At 45.4% G+C, this 25,555-nt stretch overlaps 1 protein-coding gene across 6 annotated transcripts in view; it reads left to right on the top strand.

Moving 5' to 3' along the window:
• TRIO (trio Rho guanine nucleotide exchange factor) overlaps positions 1-25,555 on the top strand; it is a 374,356-nt gene that overhangs the window by 156,296 nt on the left and 192,505 nt on the right. For all 6 annotated transcript variants that reach the window (XM_032626733.1, XM_032626732.1, XM_032626734.1 and 3 more), the window contains 5 exons: positions 890-1,082; positions 3,353-3,865; positions 5,739-5,861; positions 10,036-10,227; positions 22,136-22,267. In XM_032626733.1, coding sequence (XP_032482624.1) covers positions 890-1,082; positions 3,353-3,865; positions 5,739-5,861; positions 10,036-10,227; positions 22,136-22,267 — 1,153 coding nt within the window. The remainder of the gene's footprint in view (positions 1-889; positions 1,083-3,352; positions 3,866-5,738; positions 5,862-10,035; positions 10,228-22,135; positions 22,268-25,555) is intronic.

The following is a 25,555-nucleotide window of genomic DNA, read 5'->3' as shown; positions in this document are numbered from 1 at the left end:
TGTACTCAGAGGTTGAGATTTAATAAAGTTAATAATTTTTATTTCTTCATCAAGGACATTCTTAAGAGAAACTGGCTCTTTTGTTTTAACAGCTAGAACGTGGAGAGGAAGAATACATGACTTCTAGCACTATCTGGACTTGTGCTCAGAGCCAGCGGTGTCCACCGTGGCCTGTGTGCCATTGGCGCAACCAGCTGTAAAAGATAGACAAGTCTCAGTATTACTAGATTTTACCCCACAGACCCCGCCAGAAGGGTGCCAAGGATCCCAAGGGGCGGGTGGACCACACCTGAGAACTTCTGAGGTAGCTCAGGGGCCTGGGACAAGTTAAAGGGAATAAGCTGGGACATTCAAAAGCTCCTGCTATCACCAGCACGCCAGTGCAGGTGGTTTCAGCTCCTGTGACCCCGGAGTCCCGCGTGACTGCTGTTCACTGCTCTGCGTGTGCTGCTGGGGTTCTGTCCCTGCTGTTTAGTGGCCCTAACAGTTACTAGACAGCATGTGTGATCAGTTAACGCACAAAAGACCAGAGAGATGGGCAGGACGGTCATTGCTCTTCTCCTAAAGAGAAGGCAAGATGCAAAACCGTGGACACAAAAGAAAAAGTTTGAAGGTTTTTGAGGTTGAACCCTGTGCGTGAATAGTCAGTCTACTCTGTTAAGGTACCAGGAAGGGTGAGGACCACGGGTGAGACCTAAGCTCTTTCTGTAATGATCTCCCGTCTGCCAGCTCCCTGGGTACAAGTGCTGGCCAGCCAGGTGGTGGGTGGAGGGAGGTGCCCCACAGGCAGCAGGATGACGGAAGCAGAATCGGCCTTGCCCAGCAGGACTCTGACCAGAAAAAGTGGTGGGAATTGCGTGGTTTCAACCTGTCTTTTCTTTCTCTGTAGTGAAGAAGTCTGCAAGCGAGGATTCACGGTGATTGTGGACATGCGTGGGTCCAAGTGGGACTCCATCAAGCCTCTGCTCAAGATATTACAAGAGTCCTTCCCCTGCTGCATTCACGTTGCACTGATAATCAAGCCAGACAACTTTTGGCAGAAACAGAGGACTAATTTTGGCAGTTCTAAATTTGAATTTGAGGTAACTTCCCTGTGTAGCCAGACCAACTAAACCAGTAGGTGTGGTTTATTAAAAGCTTTTCCGTCATCATTTTAGGCTGGTTATAGATTTTTAAAAACCATGTATTCAACAAGAACTGCATATCTGACGTACATATGACATGCAAAATTAGTTATTGTGTAAAATAACACAATTAGGCTTCTTTCTCGCCTTATCCCAGTGGGTGTTTTGCCCATGGAGGGTTTAGGTTCCAGGCCTCTTGTTTCTGGGTAATGGGGCTACTGGGGTGTAAGGCGTGTGTCTTAGAAAGAGAAGCCTGTTTCCTTTTACTACACAGGATAAAATAGCTTTACTGTTCAGTGCAAGTGGCTTTAGGTGGCTTCAGAGTCATCATCGTTACCTCAGCCTTGGAAATAAGGGAATGTTAGGGAGAAATGCCCAACTTCACATTTCCTGAGGAAAATGTGTGGGAGAGACTGACTTTTCATCGTGTCCTGGAGAGGACGGTGTGCCGTGTATTTCACACGTCAGGTCTCTCGTTTATGAAAAGGGAGAGGTGCCTTGAAAACCTATGTGGGGCTCTGGATTCAGTTAGCACACAAGGTCGTTGTCTTTCAGATAGTGTGTAAAACAGACCTCAACCCGCTGGCTTACTCTCCTTTCCCCTGGAAACTGCTCTCCTTAAGCAAGCTACCAGGGTTCTGACAAGGCTTTGATGCAACTGGTTTCATCAGATGATTATGGGGGGAAAGTATTCTGGCCAGCTGGAAACTTGATTCATGCCATATTCTGTAATAAAATTTAAGTATTTTCTAACAATAAATTATAATAATTGTTAGTTGAATAGATCGCTTCCTCTAGCCACTTGGCCCAAACGTTAGGTTTCAGTGAATGTACTCACGTATTTCAAGGTTAACAACAGTAATAGTATTAAACATACCACACAGTATTAATTCTTAAGCTTTATGTTACATGTTACACACACTTTTCAATGTCTTTTCATGGGTACATTACTTGCATTTTAAAATTTCTCAGTCCATGGTATTGATTTTCAACCTGAAATCTGAATTTAGTTTTAATTTGAAACTGCACCCAAGAGGTTTAGATGAAAGGTGAAACCAGTAAGCCTTTATCTTCACACACAAGAAGAAGTGATTTTGGAGGACAGTTGGTTGGATATTATATTAGTTATTCTCTTGACGCAGAATGTAAAGTGTGTTGTATTTAATGATACACGTTTTAAGCAGAAATAACGATGTGGTGGTATAATGTATGCAGGTTTTTGCTTGTCTAATTGTGATCTTTCCCTCTGGGCCTTTAAAAGTTTCCTGCACTGGCTTTTCTATTGAACTTGTCTGTACATTATCACGAGCTTCTGTCTGTGAAGTGATTGTCTCCACGGACATTATTAAAGTCTGGGCAGACGAGACAGGGATGAACCGACAGTCACGCTTCAGGGAAAAGTGCTGGCCGAGGAGCCGCCCCTCTTTCTCGCTCTGCTGCCTTTTGCCGTTCCTTATGTCAAACAGCACAGAGATACAGTTCTAGGTTTCTCTAAGGCTGGAGGTGACAGAGGTGGGGCTAAACGAGCCTTTCTCTGTTTTATCTTTTGGTTCTAGGCCACACATCTTTTCCCTCTCCCTTTGTCTTCATATTTACCCCACCTGACCCCCAGTTATGTCTTCCTTGAGGCATAATACTAATATTAACTCTGCGTCATCTTCTGATAGGATGAGGTGAAGATTTCTTGCTCAGGTTGTAATTGACTAAAACTTCGTTAGATTGGAATGTAGTCCGATGATGTATTGAGTACAACACTTGTACTGCTCAGAATCGCTGCCGGTTATTGCAGTGAATGAAGCATTCCCTCTCTCTCCAACTTTGTGAGAAGAGCTTCTGCCAGCTTTCTTGCTAATAACCCTTGTGTATTTTCTACATTTTAAAAAAGCCATTCATATTCTAATGTGCCTAAGATAGTGGGTTAATTTCTGCATTCTTGGAAAGAAATCTAATATCTTTAGCTGTCCTGAAATTCATATGATTCTATAATTTGGGGTATTGCAACTAACATATATGTGTTGCTCTAATGGATTTGTCGTTCACTGACTGTACTAATGCCTCTTTCATTTACATTTGTTTTTATGGGGCCAGAGCAAGGTATGTTACGTTTTCTATAAACGGATTGCTTGCTTTAAGTTTGAAAATCTGTGATTAAGCGTTGCAAACTGCATTATGATAAGACCGTATAAGATTGGTTCATCTTCTCATACATGATTTTTTTTCCCCTTAAGACAAATATGGTCTCTTTAGAAGGCCTTACCAAAGTAGTTGACCCTTCTCAGCTAACGCCCGAATTTGACGGCTGCCTGGAATACAACCATGAAGAATGGATTGAAATCCGAGTTGCTTTTGAAGACTACATTAGCAATGCCACCCACATGCTGTCTCGGCTGGAGGAGCTTCAGGACATCCTAGCTAAGAAGGAGTTGCCTCAGGATTTGGAGGGGGCTCGGAATATGATCGAGGAACATTCCCAGCTGAAGAAGAAGGTGATTAAGGCCCCCATAGAGGACTTGGATTTGGAGGGACAGAAGCTGCTGCAGAGGATTCAGAGCAGTGACAGCTTTCCCAAAAAGAACTCGGGGTCAGGCAACGCGGACCTGCAGAGCCTCTTACCCAAGGTGTCCGCCATGCTGGACAGGCTGCACTCCACGCGGCAGCACCTGCATCAGATGTGGCACGTGAGGAAGCTAAAGCTGGACCAGTGCTTTCAGCTGAGGCTGTTTGAACAGGATGCTGAGAAGGTAAAAGACGGGGGAGGGACGCTAAAATGCGCCACGGAGGGAGGCTTCCTGGATCCTTGGGTCTCGGCAGCCGAGGCTGGTTTGGTCAGGAGAAAGGGCAGAATGAAAGGGCTGGGGAAGGGTAAGCTACTCGCATGGCATCGGTGGGAGACTGGCAGTGTCGGTTCAGAGATCTCCCCTCAGTCTGCTTTCCACTGCTACTCCCTGTGCAACGCAGAGCTCTTCTAGAAACTTAGAGTTGCTAATTACTAATAGTTTGGTTTAGAATGCCTGTAAGATAGACGAGAATATTTTCAATTAAGAGTGAAAACTTTGTAGGATATATTATTGAAAGCAGTAGTTGTTCATGTGAGTATTTTTCTAATAACTGCTCTTCCACTCATAAAAGCCAGTGAGAAAACACCCTTCAGATCTACTGTTGAGTATGTTTTTACAATAAAAGGCGAGTAATGAATTAAAAATAATAGCTTCTGGGAAATAGAGGCAATAATTACTTACGGTTTCATGTTTCCTTATTGTGCTCGAGTCAGACCAACTGGCCAAAGTGAGCTCTTGTCTGTCTCAGCAACGTGAAAGCAGGACACTTATTTAGAGGAATACGTTGCAAGCCGTGAACGTGAGTGAATTGATCCCTCTTAATTTGAGCTCACTGAATTTTTTTTCACGGACAGGAAAATTTTTTGTAAAGTTAGAAAACATTAAAAATCTTTGCTATAAAAGGACCTTTTGAAAGGTGACAGTCCACCACTATTTTCCAGTAATATTATTTGGTAAGCTTTTAACCTCTCTTTATGGTTAAAGTACAGCTGACCCTTGAACAACACGAGGGTAGGGACGCTGACGCTTCCTGCAGTTGAAAATCCAGACTGCTCTCTCTGCCTCCAAGACAAAGGAATTGATAAATGACTCACCCGAGGACAGCAAGCTGAAACAGTGGATAGAATCAGGCCTCCAACTCTAGTTCTTTTGATTCCATATATTGTGATCTCTAGTTGAACACAGCTCTCCCCCACACTTAGTTAATTTAAAGATGTGTAAAATGAAAATATAGGTACTCATTTGTTGAAAAATATCTGCATGTGAGTAGACCTGTGCAGTTCAGGTTGTTGTTCAAGGTTCAACTGTAGTGCCTTGTCAAAGATGCTAGAAAATCTTCCTTTCAATTACTAAACAAACAGGTGACTGTTCCTGGAAGTCACATTCACATCACAGAAGCAGTGCTAATTGATAATCATTTCTTTTTCCTTAAATGTTTTCCTGGGAACAGTGAAATTAACATCCTTTTCCAGGTAGCATCTGTATAGAATCTTGAGAGACGTCATTGTTAAAGTTTTCCCCCATTTCTTTTTATTTTTACGGTAAATTTTACTGTTTGCATCTGCACAGGGATTTTTAAAAATTTTTTTATTCTTGCACTGAAGAGCATAACCTTTTAGTCACTGGAATTGCTGTCAGTAATCTGTGGTCAAAGCAAAGCCCATCCAGAAACCTGTAAGCTTGTAACTTCACCTAACGGGTCTTTTTTTTGCAGAGCGGTGTGCCTCATTATGTAGTTCAGTATAGAAGAGAGACTGGGGTTGAGAGGCAGCAGATGAGAGTTTTAACTAGCCTGGGGGATTTGAATACCTCTCTTTACTTATCTGCTCCTTAGTCCCTCATCTGTCAAAGGAACACACTAGATAAGATTTTCTTGTAGCTCCTGCAAGTTCAGAGCTGCTGACTGGTTAGAAGTCGAGAATCTTCTGGGCCCTGGCGCCTGAGAGGTTGTCAGAGGAAAGACGCCACTCTTTCTTGGTTCGGTCCCGTGCTGGGAGCCGCGTCAGTCATTTCTTTTTCTGGAGTGATTCCAGGTTGTCTTTCTTCATTCTGGTAGATGTTTGACTGGATCACGCACAACAAGGGCCTGTTTCTGAACAGCTACACTGAGATTGGGACCAGCCATCCTCATGCAATGGAGCTTCAGACGCAGCACAACCACTTTGCCATGAACTGCATGGTAAGATCCTGTGGGAACAGAGGTATCCTGCCTGTGAAAGTATAAAACGGGAGGTTATTTACACAGATCATTCCCAGCACACTGCGGGGAGCCCATGCAGGGGCTTCTGACAGCTCAGCGGCAGCAGCTGACCTCCAGGGGCGGGAAGTTCTCTGTGGGAGCAGTGTTTACGTAGCTCGTTTTAAGTTTTAAGCAAACAGAAGGGAAAACAAGCAAACAGACAAACCAGTGAAACTCGAACCAATTACTTGGCCAGTGCCACGTGCACGGTTTTGAGTCTGGCTCCTGCGCTGTACGTCCTGGGAGCCCGCGGGGACCCAGAAGAGCTTTTCAGAGGCCGAGTGAGCCTCCGAGACCAGCCCAGTGTCAGTTTGCTGGCCGCCTGCCCTTCACACTAAAGGAATAAGCCAGCCTGCTGCTCACCTGGAGGGCATCCTTCAGCTCTCCTCAAACGTGAGCGCTCCTCCCAAGGTGAACGCAGGGAGTCGGGTCTGGACACCAGCCGTGCCTGGAATCCTCTGGCTCCCTTTGATGCCCTGGGCCTCTTGTGATTGGACAGCTGCGAGACTACAGTGCAAACAAACACCCCAAAAGAAACCCAACAGTGAATTTTAAATAACGGTCTTATTACATTTTTGGAGTTAATATAACTGCAGTAGAGCTGTATGTTGTTCTGTAGGGTATATGGTTACTTCTCTAGAGAGTTATTCTAGAAATTTTCACCTTAGAGACAGAGTTTTGGTGTGGACTTTGAGCCAGAATTATGAGAATTCACCCTCTTAGCCTTGTAACGTGCGTTAAAGAGCATTGAAACGACATGCAGACGGGGTCTTCGTTTAAATTAGTTCAGTAAGATGCCATTCAATTAACGTTCAGTCCACAAAGTGCTCCACTTTAGGTAGTTTCAAAGATAAGATTCAGCGATAAAATGTTTGTAATAGACACTGTCCCAGAAGTTTGATACTGTTCTTGAGTTTGAGGTAAGAGAATTTTGGGGTTAAGTGATTCAGCCTGGGGAGAGGTGAAGAGAACGCAAATGTGGGCCTTTGGGAGAAGCGTCTTAGAAGAATTTGTTCCTAAAAAAATTCCTATCAATTTTTCAGAATATTCCGAAACTTCTAGTAATGGTGAAAGGCACATTCAGCTGACCATATCACATACTTTAAAAACTAGAAATGTTAAAATATATTTTGTAAAAACTAGAAGTGACCAGAGAGGGTCCTCTGCCTCCCCCAGCATTACTGTGACACATTTAGGAATCAGCAGAAGAGGAAGCATGTGTGGAAGACAGGTGCAGTGTGTTATGAATGTAGAGGTTTTAAATTCTGACTCTTGTTTACCGCATGACCTTGGGCAGTCTGTTTAATCTCTTTGAGCCTCGGTTTCCTAATCTCTAAAGTGGGGATAATCTCTGCCTAACACGGTGTTACATTATTTTACTTACTCTGTATGTGTAGGACACTAAGCAGAGTGCTGAACACAAAGCAAGTACTTGATAAATGGTAGTTATTATCAGTGACGTTATCATCTAATTAAAAATACGGTCAGTATTTTTAGTATAGTAAGTAAGAAACTCTTAAAAGTATGGGTGACTTTTTTAGGTTTAAGTATATTTTCTGTTTTTCTATGATACATTTTTATCACTTCTCTAAGTAAAAATTTTAATTGAAAAAGGATGTTGTAACCCTGTGCATTGCGTGGTGACAGCTCCTGGGAGCGCTTTCCAAAAGCCTACCAGCCCCTGGTTCCGGACACCTCCCTGACTCCTCAGTATCTGTCTAGGACATTTATGCAGAACCGGGGCCTGTTAACCTTCAGCCCTTTCTTGTGCTATCTACAGTGTTTTCAACATTTTTTGACAAAGAAAATGAAAGTGCTAGATATCAGTAAGCAAAGTTGATAATCTTTTAAGAAAGCATTTTAAGGGACAGCGACAATCGTGCTCATCCTCCTGTCACAGGTTTTTTTGTTTGTTTTTTTTTGTTTTTTTGCCTCTTACTGCTGTGGCCTCTCCCGTTGCGGAGCATAGGCTCCGGACGCACAGGCCCAGCGCCCATGGCTCACGGGCCCAGCCGCTCCGCGGCACATGGGATCTTCCTGGACCGGGGCACGAACCCGCGTCCCCTGCATCGGCAGGTGGACTCTCAACCACTGTGCCACCAGGGAAGCCCCACAGGTATTTTTAAAGTCTATGATGGTGAGAGTCTAGGTGGAGGTACTTCTAACGTAGGGAGTTGTACGTTTGTACATTGCCGTGCTTGTGTACACACTCATTTGGGCTTTGTGCCACGTGGTTCCTTCCTCCTGCAGTAAGTGACAGAGGTATGGACGAGGCATAAAGCATAGAGCAGTACTCTATGTGCGGAGCACAGTCTGTTTGAGGGGATGAAAGTAATCCAGGGCCCTGAAACAGCGTCAAGGGGGACCCACAAGGAAGCCATCCAAATGGACAGCTCTTCTCTGGATGCTGACAGAGGGCATCTGCCGATGCTCTTCCCGACAGACCTTTTGGGTAGATTTTCCTCTTTGAGCATACAGAGAAAGCAAAACTTAGTGAATGTGGCCACCTGTCACCAGAGAGGGAGAATGCCTATGAGAAGGGCAGACACTGCTCTTGACCTAGAGGATGCTAGTTAGAGCGTTAATGCCACATGAGGCAGTGAGGCCAGTTCCCCATGGATTGTGGCCTTGACTGGATGTCACAGCCTCACAAAGTACCCCCTCCCTGCCGCTGCAGACACCCGGATGTGTGGTAGCTGATTTGAGCCTGCAGCCCGGAGGAGTACCTCCGAGACTGGTGTCTGGCTTTCTAAACCCAGATAAAGGCGACTCCACCTAGTTTAGGTTTAGGTCAGAAGTGGAGGAAAGGAATGAGTAAATGAAGGTACAGAGACAGAACGACAAGTGCATTCTCTAGGACGCTTACTTGGGTGGGCTGGAGACTAGGTGACAGTGACAAGGCTCATGTAGGGGTCCAGGTGCGAGCCAGTGGGAGATTGGCCTGGAGGACCATGGCAGGAAGGAGGAAGACTGTAGAGGAGTTTGGGTAGGTTGGATAATTAGATTTGTTTTAGGGGCAAGAATCGGAGGAGCCAGAGGTGAGTCTACGGTTTGGGGAGACCCATTGCAAGGTGTAGTGTTGTGATGCGCCACGAAAAATAATGAGTAATACATACATGGAGAGCAGCAGCCTGGGATTTGTTGAAGGTGTGCATTCCGCACTCTGCCTTTGCTGCAGTGTGACGCTTAAAGAAGATTGAAGGTGGGAGGGGAAATACCATAGTGAGAACTCCTTTTGCAAGAAAAATGCTTTTTTGTTTTTTAAAAACCTTGCACCCTTATTTTGCGGCAAGCTAGTGGACTTGAAGACAGAGATTGCAACACAGTAGAAAAGTGTGATTTAAAGTTTGAACACAGCACTGTTCTGTTCGCACCCCAGTTCATATTCCTTGGTGAATGTGAATCCATTTACAGATTTTCTGTTGGCACCAGAAAGATGACTTGGGCTTATGTAGAAAGGAGAGCTTGTTTTCACACAAAATAGCCTCTGGTTGCTAAGTACATAGTTTGTCGTTTCTGGCTTCTAGTTACAAACTGCAGCGGTGGGTTCCTGCAGTTCTGGGTAACTGCTTGCCACCTGGACCCTTTTCGGGATTTGAAGCCAAGAAGCGAGTCATAGTGCGTTTGTGTGCACCCACTTGTGTGTGTGACTGCTTTGTGCCTAACAGTATCCCTCCCAGCTAGTTGATCTGTAATTTTGCAGTTTCTTTTTTTTTTTTTTTGGTACGCGGGCCTCTCACTGCCGTGGCCTCTCCCGCTGCGGAGCACAGGCTCCGGACGCGCAGGCTCAGCGGCCATGGCTCACTGGCCCAGCTGCTCCGCGGCACGTGGGATCTTCCCGGACCGGGGCACGAACCCGTATCCCCTGCATCGGCAGGCGGGCTCTCAACCACTGCGCCACCAGGGAAGCCCTGTAATTTTGCAGTTTTAAAAATAGAAACTGAAACCAGTACCTATGGTTTATGGAAATCCAAATAGCAAAACACATGTCCTATTACCCCCCAGCTGAGTCTGCTGTTAAAATGTAACTTTTCAGCGAGCGCTCTCCGCATTTCTTGGAAAGACAGCCCGTGCGCCTTCCCCTGACCAGCCCCGCTTTCTGCCCCCTTCGCAGAACGTATACGTGAACATAAACCGCATCATGTCGGTGGCCAGCCGCCTGGTGGAGTCGGGCCACTACGCCTCCCAGCAGATCAAGCAGATCGCCAGCCAGCTGGAGCAGGAGTGGAAGGCGTTCGCGGCCGCCCTGGACGAGCGCAGCACTCTGCTGGACATGTCGTCCGTCTTCCACCAGAAGGCAGAGAAGGTCAGTGCCTGGTACCCCCCCCCGCCCGGAGCCCTGTGTTCACATGGCAGAGCCCAGGAGGACGCTGGGGCCCTGAAGTCCACGGCTGCGCCCAGCCCGCTGTGCAACCTCAGGCACGCTGTTCCACCTCCTTGTCCCTTACTTTCCTCATTTGTAAAGTGGAGAGAAAAGTACGGACTTGAGCGGCCGTTGCATGGTGTAACGCGGTCACTCATATTAGCTGCTGCACAGGGCCTGATACGCTGTAGGGACTCGCAAGTGGCAACTGCTGTCCTTTATCCCCTCCTGTCCCTCCTCATCATCACTTGAGGGTTCCACTTAGGGTGTTTTGGCAGCAAGTAACAGAAAGCCTGACTCTCAGGTTTAGACATCAGGGGTTGTTGAGTTCTTATCTCACAACACAGGGGATTGCAAAGTATAGGGAGTTCCAGCCGCACAGTGGTATCAGGGCTGGGTGGGCTCCTGGCTGTGCCTGGCCATCCCCTTGGGGTGCCGGCTGTGTGCCGCAGCTCCCAGCGCCGGCCCCTCTACTGTGGTATCCCACGCGTGCAGGATAGCGGTGTCGTGTCCTCTCACTTTCTCGGGGTGACAGTGTTTTCAGAAGGTCCCTCTAGCCCAGCCCGCTTCCCTACAGTCCCCTTGGCCAGGAGAGGGGTGCCTGCCCACACCCTGGCTTCAGGGGGGCGGGGAAGGGCAGTTCTGGGTTCTCAGCCTCCCTGGCAGGGCCAAGGCTCTGCCAGCCAGGGCTGCGGTGGGAAAGTGGCTTTGGGATGTGGTTTCCAGTGTCCCTCACAGTTACTAAGTCATTTGTGTGGATTCGGCTTCACATCAGCTTCATCTGCTGATGTGCTGGTCACAGTACCTTATTTCAGAGGTAACATGTGATGTGTGCCCTGAACGCTCCCCACATGCCCACAAACAGGCGAACCTGCTTCAGTGAACACGCCTGGAAAACAGCAAAAGGAAAGTGAATTGCTGTGCTGGAAGCCTGGGTGGCGAAACACCTTTTCAAGACATAGAGGAAGAAAGCTCAGGAACTTCGGGCCGCGAGGAAGACACAAGTGGTTGCCTCAATGGAAACTACTAGAGCTTCCTCAGGGATAGTTATGGGAGGGAACCTGCATTCATAGGGATCTGCACTGACGCTTCTAAGAAGGAAATAGTATCCCTTTAATCTAGAAACAGTCTCTGTTGAGGAGGGAAGGCAACAGGGAAGGTAGAGGCCCCACCTTGCCCGGCATCTTGGCAAGGCAGCTGGAATGTTGCTCCAGGTGCTAATTATGAGTGATCTCAACTCTAGAAACCTTTAAAGTGTGAAGCAATTGAGGAAACAGAGTGGGATAGAAAGGGGAAAAAATCTTAAGAGTCTCATGTGAAAGCTGTAAGTAGGGACTTTGGTCAGGTTTTTCTGCTAACTGTATGCATTTCGGTAGTTTGACGATAAAGGAGAAACAAAGCCCCCCACCCAGAAGCAGTTTGAATTAAAGTATCGGGAGCCCCGTTCAGCCTAAAGCAGCGCTGCCTACACTTCTCTGTGGCCACCTCTGGTCCCTGTCATTGTCAAGGTCGTGGTGTGTTGTGCATTGGCCATTATCGTGGGTGGGAGAAGAGCTTTGTGGCCCCCGCTCGTGTGCCATCTGGAATGGTAACATATAGTGTGGGCTGCAGCCACCCCCTGGGCCTGGAGGTGTGTGAGTTGCTTGTGGGCCCCTAGAAAGGTCCTTTAAGACGATGGGAATAAAGTTGAACAAGGACAGGCTGCTTGGGGGAATAATGGATAGTCTGAAGCATAATAACACATAGGGAAAATCTCTCTAACCATGGCAGCTTTCAGAATTGCAAATAAACCCAGAAGATTAATTGCTGCTCTGACCTACCTGAAAAGAACGTAGAAATGTGGGTGCCATGGGGTGTTTTCCCACCAGTGTTTTATTATAAAAATTTTTAGACATGCAGCGAAGTTGAAAGAGCCTGAGGTGTTTTTATTTGGATAAAATAATGGCTGTCATTTATGGATTTGAAGGAAATGCAACTAGATGAACACACCCTGGAACAGAATTTCGTGGGATCCTGCGTGAGCTCTAACAGTGCTCGCAGTCCCTGCGTGTTGGTGGCCAGAGAAGATGCCAAACATGACCACTGACGTGCAGAGGCGCCGAAGAAGATCACACCTCCGAAGTAGTTTTCCTCTTCCCAGGAGAGGGATCTCCGAATAGGTTAACTTCGTTCCCTCTTTTTAAATGCTACGTCTTCTAGTTCTGCTTCAGCTGTTCTCATAAACTCGGTAGGGAAAGGACCAGAACCTGGACATCATAAATAAGGTTTCCATCACAGCCACCCCTTTGACCCTCATCCAGTTCTCATTAAGAATTTAAATGTGATTAGGGTGACAGAGGGCTCAACTCTGTGACCCTGTGGTTAATGGTGTCACTGAAGGAAGCAGCCTTCCCGGAAGGATGACAGCTCGGCTTTGGAGGGGTGTGTGCTGCGCGCCCAGCCTGCTCCTCTGTCTCTGTGGGTGTTCTTCTGTTGGTGTTCATTTGTGGGTTTTTTTAATTTTTTAATTTTATTTTATTTATTTTTTTATACAGCAGGTTCTTATTAGTCATCAGTTTTACACACATCAGCGTATACATGTCAATCCCAATTGCCCAATTCATCGCACCCCCACCCCCACCCCCCGCCACTTTACCCCCTTGGTGTCCATACGTTTGTTCTCTACACCTTTGTCTCAGTTTCTGCCCTGCAAACCGGTTCATCTGTACCATTTTTCTAGATTCCACATATATGCGTTAATATACAATATTTGTTTTTCTCTTTCTGACTTCCTTCCACTCTGTAGGACAGTCTCTAGATCCATCCACATCTCAACAAATGACCCAATTTCGTTCTTTTTATGGCTGAGTAATATTCCATAGTATATATGTACCACATCTTCTTTATCCATTCGTCTGTCGATGGGCATTTAGGTTGCTTCCATGACCTGGCTATTGTAAATAGTGCTGCAGTGAACGTTGGGGTGCATGTGTCTTTTTGAATTACGGTTTTCTCTGGGTATACGCCCAGTAGTGGGATTGCTGGGTCATATGGTAGTTCTATTTTTAGTTTTTTAAGGAACCTCCATACAGTTCTCCATAGTGGCTGTATCCATTTACATTCTCACCAGCAGTTTTGGAAGTTTCCCTTTTCTCCACACCCTCTCCAGCATTCGTTGTTTGTAGATTTTCTGATGATGCCCATTCCAACTGGTGTGAGGTGATACCTCATTGTAGTTTTGATTTGCATTTCTCTAATGATTAGTGATGTTGAGCAGCTTTTCATGTGCCTCTTGGCCATCTGTATGTCTTCTTTGGAGAAATGTCTGTTTAGGTCTTCTGCCCATTTTTGGATTGGGTTGTTTGTTTTTTTTTTTTAATATTGAGCTGCATGAGCTTTTGTAAATTTTGGAGATTAATCCTTTGTCAGTTGATTCATTTGCAAATATTTTCTCCCATTCTGAGGGTTGTCTTTTCGTCTTGTTTATGGTTTCCTTTGCTGTGCAAAGGCTTTGAAGTTTCATTAGGTCCCATTTGTTTATTTTTGGTTTTATTTCCATTACTCTATGAGGTGGATCAAAAAACATCTTGCTGTGATTGATGTCATAGAGTGTTCTGCCTATGTTTTGCTCTAAGAGTTTTATAGTGTCTGGACTTACATTTAGGTCTCTAATCCATTTTGAGTTTATTTTTGTATATGGTGTTAGGGAGTGTTCTAATTTTATTCTTTTACATGTAGCTGTCCAGTTTTCCCAGCACCACTTATTGAAGAGACTGTCTTTTTCTCCATTGTATATCTTTGCCTCCTTTGTCATAGATTAGTTGACCATAGGTGAGTGGGTCTATCTCTGGGCTTTCTATCTTGTTCCATCGATCTGTGTTTCTGTGTTTGTGCCAGTACCGTATTGTCTTGATTACTCTACCTTTGTAGTACGGTCTGAACTCAGGGAGTCTGATTCCTCCAGCTCTGTTTTGTTTCCCTCAAGACTGCTTTGGCTATGCTGGGTCTTTTTTGTTTCCATACAAATTATAAGATTTTTTGTTCTAGTTCTGTAAAAAATACCGTTGGTAATTTGATAGGGATTGCATTGAATCTGTAGATTGCTTTGGGTAGTAGAGTCATTTTCACAATATTGATTCTTCCAGTCCAAGAACATGGTATATCTCTCCATCTGTTGGTATCATCTTTAATTTCCTTCATCAGTGTCTTACAGTTTTCTGCACACAGGTCTTTTGTCTCCCTAGGTAGGTTTATTCCTAGGTATTTTATTCTTTTTGTTGCAATGGCAAATGGGAGTGTCCTTAATTTCTCTTTCAGATTTTTCATCATTACTGTATAGGCATGCAAGAGATTTCTATCCATTAATTTTGTATCCTGCAACTTTACCAAATTCATTGATTAGCTCTAGTAGTTTTCTGGTAGCATCTTTAGGATTCTCTATGTATAGTGTCATGTCATCTGCAAACAGTGACAGTTTTACTTCTTCTTTTCCAATTTGGATTCCTTTTATTTCTTCTTCTTCTCTGATTGCCGTAGCTAGGACTTCCAAAACTATGTTGAATAATAGTGGCGAGAGTGGACATCCTTGTCTTGTTCCTGATCTTAGAGGAAATGCTTGCAGTTTTTCTCCATTGAGAATGATGTTTGCTGTGGGTTTGTCATATATAGCCTTTATTATGTTGAGGTAGGTTCCCTCTGTGCCCACTTTCTGGAGAGTTTTTATCCTAAATGGATGTTGAATTTTGTCAAAAGCTTTTTCTGCATCTATTGAGATGATCATATGGTCTTTATTCTTCAGTATGTTAATATGGTGTATCACATTGATTGATTTTCGTATATTGAAGAATCCTTGCATCCCTGGGATAAATTCCACTTGATCATGGTGTATGATCCTTTTAATGTATTGTTGGATTCGGTTTCCTAGTATTTTGTTGAGGATTTTTGCATCTATATTCATCAGTGATACTGGTCTGTAATTTTCTTTTTTTGTAGTATACTTGTCTGGTTTTGGTTATCGGGGTGATGGTGGCCTCTTAGAATGAGTTTGGGTGTGTTCCTTCCTCTGCAGTTTTTTGGAAGAGTTTGAGAAGGATGGGTATTAGCTCTTTTCTAAATGTTTGATAGAATTCACCTGTGAAGCCATTTGGTCCTGGACTTTTTTTTTTTTTTTTTTTTTTTTTTTTTTTGCAGTACGCGGGCCTCTCACCGCCGTGGCCTCTCCCATTGTGGAGCACGGGCTCCAGACGCACAGGCCCAGCGGCCATGGCTCACGGGCCCAGCCGCTCCGCGGCACGTGGGATCCTCCCGGACCGGGGCACGAACCCGCGTCCCCTGCATTGGCAGGCAGACTCTCAACCACTGCGCCACCAGGGAAGACCCTGGTCCTGGACTTTTGTTTGTTGGAGGATTTTCTTTCTTTTCTTTTCTTTTCTTTTTCTTTTTTTTTTTTTTTGCAGTACACGGGCCTCTCTCTGTTGTGGCCTCCCCTTTTGCGGAGCACAGGCTCTGGACGCGCAGGCTCAGCGGCCATGGCTCACGGGCCTAGCCACTCCGCAGCATGTGGATCTTCCCGGACTGGGGCACGAACCCATGTCCCCTGCATCAGCAGGCGGACTCTCAACCACTGCGCCACCAGGGAAGCCCTGTTCGTTCTTTAATTCTTCTAGGTCTTTGTTAAACATTTCTTGCATCTTCTCGATCTTTGCCTCCAATCTTTTTCCGAGGTCGTAGATCATCTTCACTATCATTATTCTGAATTCTTCTTCTGGAAGGTTGTGTATCTCCACTTCATTTAGTTGTTTTTCTGGGGTTTTATCTTGTTCCTTCATCTGGTACATAGCCCTCTGCCTTTTCATCTTGTCTGTCTTTCTGTGAATGTGGTTTTCGTTCCACAGGCTGCAGGACTGTAGTTCTTGCTTCTGCTGTCTGCCTTCTGCTGGATGAGGCTATCTAAGAGGCTTGTGCAAGTTTCCTGATGGGAGGGACTGGTGGTGGGTAGAGCTGACTGTTGCTCTGGTGGGCAGAGCTCAGTAAAACTTTAACCTGCTTGACTGCTGATGGGTGGTGCTGGGTTCCCTCCCTGTTGGTTGTTTGGCCTGAGGTAACCCAACACTGGAGACTACCTGCGCTCTTTGGTGGGGCTAATGGCGGACTCTGGGAGGGCTCACGCCAAGGAGTACTTCCCAGAACTTCTGCTGCAAGTGTCCTTGTCCCTGACAGTGTCCTTGGCTACAGCCTCCCCCTGCCCCTGTAGGAGACCCTCCAACACTAGCAGGTAGGTCTGGTTCAGTCTCCCCTGGGGTCACTGCTCCTTCCCCTGGGTCCCGATGCGCACACTACTTTGTGTGTGCCCTCCAAGAGTGGAGTCCCTGTTTCCCCCAGTCCTGTCGAAGTCCTGCAGTCAAATCCCACTAGCCTTCAAAGTCTGATTCTCTGGGAATTCCTCCTCCCGTTGCCAGACCCCCAGGTTGGGAAGCCTGACGTGGGCTCAGAACCTTCACTCCAGTGGGTGGACTTCTGTGGTATAAGTGTTCTCCAGTCTGTGAGTCACCCACCCAGCGTTATGGGATTTGATTTTACTGTGATTGCGCCCCTCCTACCATCTCATTGTGGCTTCTCCTTTGTCTTTGGATGAGAGGTATCTTTTTTGATGAGTTCCAGTGTCTTCCTGTTGATGATTGTCCAGCAGCTAGTTGTGATTCTGGTGTTCTCACAAGAGGGAGTGAGAGTACATCCTTCTACTCCGCCATCTTGGTTCAGGGCCCTTATAAAGACTGAAACCCAGTCTTGTATTAGCTCAGTCCTTTTAGAATCCAGTCATTCCCTTACAATTTCTTTATCCTTTGGAGATGTTTTCTCCTTTTTCTTCTTTTCCAGATATTTGCTTTGAGTGAGAGGACAGCAATTTCAGCAGTTATAATCTCTTCACGTCTTACTCGTGTTCGTTTATGGTTTTATAAACGTAAATCTTGGGGTTAGAACTAGATGAGAGTGACGTTTCATAGACTACGCTTCCAGAGATGTCTTGGCCATTCATTCTCTCCCAACCTCGTCCACAGTGAGGGTGTGCACAGGATCAGAATGTCAGCTTGCAGAAATGGAGACACGACCACAAGGTTACTGATTTCACCAGTAGACAGTGTCTACGGCTCCAGCCTCCACTTTGTTTGGTCATGTGTTATATCCCTTTATATTAAGAAGCTTCATAGCAAACTCGTTAGAATTACCTTTTTATAAATCAAAGAATTAAAGTGATTTGATTTTACTGCACCTGAAAATCTCCAATTTTCACTATTTAAAAAAATTATTAAAGCTGCACTGTCCAGTATGTTAGCCAGTCATCACATGCGGCTATTGAAATTACTTAATGTTAAATAAATTTATTAATAAAATAATTTAAAAATGGAATTAGGGACTTCCTTGGTGGCGCAGTGGTTAAGAATCCACCTGCCAATGCAGGGGACGCGGGTTCAAGCCCTGGTCCAGGGAGATCCCACATGCCACGGAGCAACTAAACCTGTGCGCCGCAACTACTGAGCCTGTGAGCCACAACTGCTGAGCCCACGTTCCACAACTGCTGAAGCCCACGTGCCTAGAGCCCGTGGTCCGTCACAAAGAGAAGCCACCGCAATGAGAACCCACGCACCACAACGAAGACCCAACACAGCCAAAAATAAATACATAAATAAATAAATTTATTAAAAAAAGAATTAAATTTCACCTCGTTAGTCACAGTATCCACATTTGAGATGCTCAGTAGCAGCTTGTGGCTAGTGGCTGGTGGCCTCAGCAGCACAGGTGGGCGTTTCCATCACTGCAGAAATTCTGTTAGTGTTGCTAATGGTTTACCTTCAGAGTGAACCATAAATCTGATCGTTTTATCCATGACTGTAAGGGCCTCTATAATCAGATCATAGCCAAAAACAAAGTAACCAGGACTTGTATAGCTCTTTGAAATTTACAAAGCCCTTTAAATACAAAAATCTCACTTCATCCTTAAATCAGCCCAGTGAAGGACATGGGACTGATGGTGTTAATGTCCTTATATTCTGTTTGGGGAGGAATTTACCCAAGCTGGGACTTTCTTCAAGGTCTAGGAGAGTCTTTTGCTCCTGACATGGCAGCACACTGTTTCACAAACAAAGCACTTAGATTTATTTTCTTATAAAATTTCACGTTCAATAAAAAATTTTAGAAGTAACATTTACTTTGAGTGTATCATAGTTATCATCTGGATAATTTTATCGTATGTCTGGGTTGAAATTTAGAGGAAGATATTACAAATACTGCGTCAGTATTCCCTTTTGAGTTTTTTAAGGCAAATAATACACATGTAATTGTTCCCATTTTAATGTCATTTCACTTTATTAAAAGCATAAGTCTAATTCTTGGCTTGTAGTAAAACAAAAACAAGATTCTCATGTAATAGAAAGGGATTAGAATATATATCTGTATATATGAAAGAAAAAGATACTAATGAAAACAGGTGGAAGGTACTTAGAGTGATCATTGGCATATTTTGGTTCAGATTGAACCTGTCTTCTCCAGGTTACTCTGTTGGAGCCATCAGACCTGGATTCACAAGTAGAAAATGCATGATCCCTCCTGTGACTTTGCTGGGCCGAGAAGGGAGCCCATCTCCCTTAAAGGAACCAGGAGAGTGAGTGTGTTTATTAATACTCAGGGAGTAGAAATGATGAAAGAAAAAGAAAAAGTAGGGTAATGTCTCCTAGAAATGAAAGCAGAAAATGAGGAAATTAGAAATAAGAAAGGAAACTCCGAAGTTTGAAATCATATATGTATCATATGTATAAAATTCAACCAGTCTTAATTTTTCCAAAGAGGAGAAAACCCCGCTAAATAAGTATTTTACACATTTACCTTCTAGGAAGTTTCTGTCCCTTTGTCTCCTGAATCGGTGTAACCACCTGTGCTCAGCTGGTGCTCCATCAGGAGCTCCTGGCGGGCGTGAAATTCACTGGGCTGGGTGATCCCAGCACATCGGAAGCCCCTGCTCTCAGCAGATGGAGAGCAGTGCAATAAATGCTTCTGAAGATAAGTTTGCTAATTAATTTTTCAGGCTCTCCTTTTAAAGCTTTCGTATTAATCACTCTCCCCTTGTCTGCCTGCCTCGCTTTTGCAAACCGGTCGTCTTCTACTCAGCAGCACTGAAGTGACCATTCTCCTGAGCCGCAGAATCCCCAGCTCTGAAGCCGGTTCCTGGTTTGAATCCAGAGAAGCATTGAATTCCCTTGCACTCTCCTGCCTCTACCCCCAGGCTGGCCAGACTCATTTTGGTCCACATTTGAACATTTAAAGCATCAGAGAGTCCACTGGTGCTCTGATCTGGCTAGAGTATAGCAGCCACTTTCCGTTGTCCTTCACGAAGTGTCAGGCTCTGTGCTGGACATTCCCCTGGTGTTCCAAGCCCAAAACATATTTGTCAGGATGGTAAGAGAGGTGTGTGCACGTGTGTGTAGGGGGTGTGTAGTAAAGTGGTCAGAGAGGTTTCTAAGCAAACACACCAGTGTCCCTCCCCCTCCCATATTCACAGGGCACATTATATTAATAGGCTCTAGGAGGTTCTATTCTATAGGTACCTGTTGAACTTTGACACCAAACTTGATTCTGGGATGCCTTTTCTTTGTGGAATGCCTGTTTAACATCATCTTCCTTGGCTCTCCAGATAGGGATTGCTGCTCTGACTCTGATCTCTTTCGGGTGTTGAGCCTTCCAGAAAGCATTCAGGGACTGGAGCTTGCCCTTTAGAGTCTGAGGTTGCCATCTGAGAAATAAAAGACAAAAAGTGTGCTTGTGCAAAAGTCCCTGTAAAAACCATGGCCAGGTTTATTTCTGTCATTGGGGTATTTTAATCGAGTGAATTTAGATGTGCAGAGTCCTTGTTCCACAAGATTTCTGTGTTACAAGCTATTCTGTCCTATGTTTTTAGAACTGGGCTATGTTTCTGCAGGTAAATACAGTCAACACGTCTCCGGCTACTTTAAGAAATTATAAGGAAGTTAAGTAACTACAGGCATACATAAAACTGCTCAAATGTTTCTCTTTACCGATAGCTTCAAAAACTGGGGTTGAATGTATTTTAGCGGTCTTCTTGGTGCAGTAATATATTAGTCTGACGCTTCTGCTTATCGTGAAGTGTCGTGTAACCAAAACTTGCTTTCACCTTGTTACGTCAGAAGCGTTTTATCCTCTCCTTAGGAATATGTTCACCTCTGCTTTGTTTTGGGCGTTCCGTAGTGGCCAGTGTGCAGGAGCAGTTAATCGCTGACTTGACCTGGCGGCTGATGAACGTTGATGGTTAACCTCGGTCAATTTCGTATTTGAAAAAGGTTTACAGTAATTTTAGAGTCGGCGTCACATGCAGTAATGGAAGAAGATGGAGTGAAATAGAGATCAAGAATGCTTATAATCATCAACTTGACCTAATTGTAGAACACGCCATCCAAGAAATACTTAGTAGAAATATGCCTAAGTACTCATAAGTGTATTCATGCAGAGGGGGAGAGGCATAAAGAATTTTATTACTACTTCCATTGCCATGGTGATGTTAGGAGGAGCTGTAGAGGAGGGTACTGAGGACCTTCCCCTGGGCCTGCATCCGTTTAGTCATGTTTGAAGCCATCAGAAGCCACATGCTATCAGATGACACTTAATGCCCTGGGAATTCGTTTCGAGCCCTAGGATTTGCATACAGGTGTTTTTTTGAGCCAATACATTAATAATAAAGGGATTTTTATAAACAATTATTATTCAGGTGACTTGTCTATTTTAAGTTCCTAAAAATGTCATAAGTACCTGGGAGGTTATTCTCACATATATTTTAAGAGAATTATAGCATGTTTCTTACCTGGCAGGTCAGTTACCCTGTTTTAAATAGTCACCCTCTGCATTCCTTGATAAGTAGAAAGATGGCGAGGAACGAGAGTAAAGGAGGTGAAACCCGGGGAAAGCTGTCGATGTCTATTTGGCTTAATTGAAGTAGCGTCTTCACTTGGGCCTTCTGCTGCTTGCCTGTGACGCTTACCCGCGATGGATGCTGATAGGATCCCCCTAGGAAATTTGGCAGTGATTTCTCAGCTATTGATGAGTCCTGGGATGTGCTGGTGGCAGTGAAGAAGACAGGGTAGGTAGCAGCAGCGACCCAGGACGGCAGCCTGCAGCCCACACTCTCCTCGTTTACGTGCCAAGTGGGAAGAGCCCAGTGATTCCGCAGCCTCCCTTCCGTTCGGTGGGCACAGCTGAGGAGTTTCGGCCCCGTTCGCTTGGTCTCCCTTGATTCCTGTGTGTATTTGCTTTTGGAAAGATAGACAAATGGACGCCCTGCTCTTCCTAATGATAGGTAGATGATTTCAGGAATCTCCCATTGCCGTTTTAATGTAAGAGGAAAGCAGGAGGGCTGGACTACAGCTCCAGGAGTAGCAAGAGGCTGAGGGGAGGAAGTGGACGAGGCATCTCTGCTTTCCATGGCTAGCAGCGCAGAGGAGTTGGAAACACAGATTCAGATGCGTAACGGGAGAACGAACCAGGATGCCCCAAACCGCTAATGCGGGGCAGAGATGCTCCCAGGGGTGACCGCAGAGCCACCCGAGGCTGTGATTTCAAATGCAGCTTCCTGGGCCCAGCCCCAGTTCTGCCAGAACCTAAGCTGGGCTAGGGGGAGGGGGGCGCAGAGTCCAGGAATCTGGTTTGAGAACTCATGTCAGTGCCATTTGAGATGGAGGCTCAACCGTGCTCTGTTCTTAGGCACTCTCTCAACCACGCTTATTTCAAAACCACGTTAAAAAGTAGCTACTTCTCAATATCATTTGCTATTGGTAGACATGATCCTTTTTTTTTTTTAATACCATCCCAGTATATGAGCAACGTGGACTCGTGGTGCAAAGCCTGTGGTGAGGTGGACCTTCCCTCCGAGCTGCAGGACCTGGAGGATGCCATTCATCATCACCAGGGAATATATGAGCACATCACCCTTGCTTACTCTGAGGTGAGTGGTCAGATCTACTTCAGCTGTAAAGCAACACTATTTTTGTGTCATGGCACTGAAAGTTGAAAAAAATCAAATTTTTGGCTAGTCTAGAAGAAACTTACAAGTTTCGAGTTGAACTGAAGTTTCATTGTAACTTTTGAACTGGAGTTGGGGGTGAGGGCTAGTGAGTAAAACAGGACGGAGCAGAGAGCAAACTCTTTATGGCCCTGTGACGTTTGTGGATTTTCTTTAGAGTGCTTAGGTTGTCATCTGCTAAAATAAATGAAATTGTAATCTTCTTGACTACATGTATTTAGGAAATAGTATTTTGTGTGCTATTCAGTATAGTCAAGCTCAATCTACTATTCCTGAATGAAACTTTCTAGAAAAGAGGGAAACCTGATGTACCTCATGTTCTGGATTTCAAAGCATACCCAGGGGCTTCCCTGGTGGCTCAGTGGTTGGGAGTCCGCCTGCCGCTGCAGGGGACACGGGTTGGTGCCCCGGTCCGGGAAGATCCCACATGCCGCGGAGCGGCTGGGCCCGTGAGCCACGGCCACTGAGCCTGCGCGTCTGGAGCCTGTGCTCCGCAACGGGAGAGGCCACAACAGTGAGAGGCCCGCGTACCTCAAAAAAAAAAAAGCATACACAGTTTTTTCAAGTGTGTAAAGCCACTTGCTGTTCTAGGAATCTAAGTGGAGTGTTTTTCTTTCTTAGTTTAAATTAATTATTTAACATATCCCTGCTTTATTTTCTGCCACCTTCTGTGCCAGGCTTTGTTGTAAGGACATTATGTAATCACTTGTTTAATGCCTGCAGCTCTGGGGCAGGGACTCATACTAACCCGCTGTTACAAATGAGGAAAGCGCGGTGCAGAGGTCAAGTGACCTGTGCCTGGTTAACGGCTTGTAGGAGGTGGAGCGGGGACTGAACCCAGGCAGGCTGCCTGTGTGTTCTCAGCCACCGCTGTGCTAGATGCGGTGACAACGACAAATACACGTAGGTCCGGGCAGGACACTCTTGTCCACGTCGTGGTCATCTGGCCCTTCCGACCAGTCTGCTGATACTGGTTAAGTTCCTGGAGGTGAGTGGGGAGTGGGTAGGAGTTCTGTGTGTGCTTGCTTTCAGCATCTATAGTGAACATCTGTAATACTGTGTGCTCATGGGAAAGATTACTGTGAGAGTCCAGTAAGAATATGTTTCAAACCACCTGGCAGAGGACTGAGCATGGAGTAGATGTTTAGGAAGTACAGTCAGCCCTCTGTAGCTGCAGGTCTGTGTTCTGGATGTGCGGGGTCACCCGTTCTACGCGGTTGTAGAAAAGAGACTTGAGCATCCACTGATTTGGGTATCAGTTGGGGGGTCCTAGAACCATTCCCCCTTGTTACCAAGGTATGACCATATTTACATCCAGATCCTTGATTTGAGCCACATCCACACCTGTCAGAGTTGTTCGGCCATTTGATTTTCAGTCTGACACGCCCTGCTTCACCGAACAGCTGTCATTCTCGTGTCCTTGGGCCCAGGTCTCCTGACCCCACCATGTCCACGGGTGAATTAAATGAACGTGTGTTGCGCTACAATATTTGCTTCACGGTGTGGTCCAGTCTCCTTCCTGCCCGTGAAAGTTGATATCTACGTGTTTGTTTCTCTGGACACCTCTTTACTTAACATGATCCCTCTTTAACACTATTTTATGTTGTCATGCAATTAAAAAATAGTCAACTCTGTGTTATGTTTCTTAATTTTGCGTCAGGTGTTTATAAGCTAATTTGGTTATCTAGTTTATTAGAAACTGTATAAATAAGTGATAACTTTTTTAATAGGAAAAGTGAAGGTTGAACAGATCTGTATTTTTTTAATCATACTGATTCATGAGGAATGTGTGAGTTCCAAAGAGCATTAAGTGTACCTAGTGTACCATCTCCATGCATCATCTAATTTTGACCTGTAATATAGAAAGTGGATGAATGACCCTGTTATCCCTGGTATGACTAGGCCTTCACCCATCTTATTAATGATTTTCTTGGGAGCATCTTTTCAGTTGCATTCATAGGTTCCAGATTGCTATGGGATTGAACAGCTCACACACAAGGTGATTGGCAGGACTGGCCTACAGTCTTCACCTACAAGACTCGCCTTGGACTCAACCTGACCTGACCAGTGTCATCCTCTGGCCTGGTGGCCGGTCAGCCTGCCCACTGCCCCTTGGCACTTTTAGCGAAGAACAGAATTCTCTCACCCTTTCCACTGCATTCTATAAAAATGGGGCATCTTAACATGGGAACTTAGGTTTACCTCTGGTGTGGTTTCATTAGATTTTAAATTCATACTAATGATTTAAAATGATTTGATGGCAAGTAGACAGCTTCCCAGGCTTAAACCGCAATTTTTAGCCTAAGAACATGTTTGCAACTGAGTCGTAAACTCAAGGAGATGGTGGTTGGAACTAGATGAACAGAAAAGACTTTCAATAGAAGAGAATGAATTGAAGAGAAATTCAGTAGAAGAGAAAATTTTTTTTCCTTGTAAATTATTTAAATTCGGAGGTAGTTTCAGGCTGCAGAAAAGTGTTAGAACAGGGAGCTCCCGCATCGCCTCGACCGCATTGCCCAGTGGTTTGCGCTGTCCTCTCCCCCCGCCTCTCTCCAGCCCTCACGTCGACAGTGACACAACACGACCATCCTGCCCACGGGCCATCCGTATTTCCCCCGTCCCGGCTACGTCTCTTTCTCTTTTCCGGCCCAGCAGCATGCGGTACGTTCGTGGATGTGTCTCACTGGCCTCCTTCACACTGGAACATTCTTTAGTCTTTCTCTGCCTGTGTCTTTGACAGTCTTAGAGTTCAGGCCTTTCCTTCTGTAGGATGACCCTCAGCCTCCCACCCATGCAGTTTTCTTGGGGAGCTGACTGGGCCGAGTGTCACAGCAGGGGCAAGGATGCTGACCCCTCCCTCGACTGCCGGTGTTAACTGTGACCACCTGGTGAGGTGGGCGGCGTCTATAAGGTTTCTCCAGAGTAAAATCACCATGTAAAAATTCGTCTTGGATGAGCATGTTGTGGAGAGAGGCAGTGATGTAACACGATGTCTGTACTTCCTCAGACTTCTCACGGCCTTAGCGTCCCTGCTGACTCCTGCCCACGACAGTGCCACTGTGACGCCGTCAGACGCTGGGGACCTATTTCCATCGTTCCTTCTGTATTCGTTAGGTGACCTTCTGCTGTAGGAAGGACTTTATTTCCTTTCTTCCCCATTTTTTAATTTATTTATTATTTCAGTATGAGTCTGTGAAATCTTATTATATT

This window comes from Phocoena sinus, chromosome 3 (genome assembly GCF_008692025.1).
Source record: "Phocoena sinus isolate mPhoSin1 chromosome 3, mPhoSin1.pri, whole genome shotgun sequence".
In the NCBI taxonomy this organism is placed as follows: Eukaryota; Metazoa; Chordata; class Mammalia; order Artiodactyla; family Phocoenidae; genus Phocoena; species Phocoena sinus.
The sequence above is the reverse complement of the archived record's forward strand: the minus strand, read 5'-3'. Positions and strand labels throughout refer to the sequence as shown.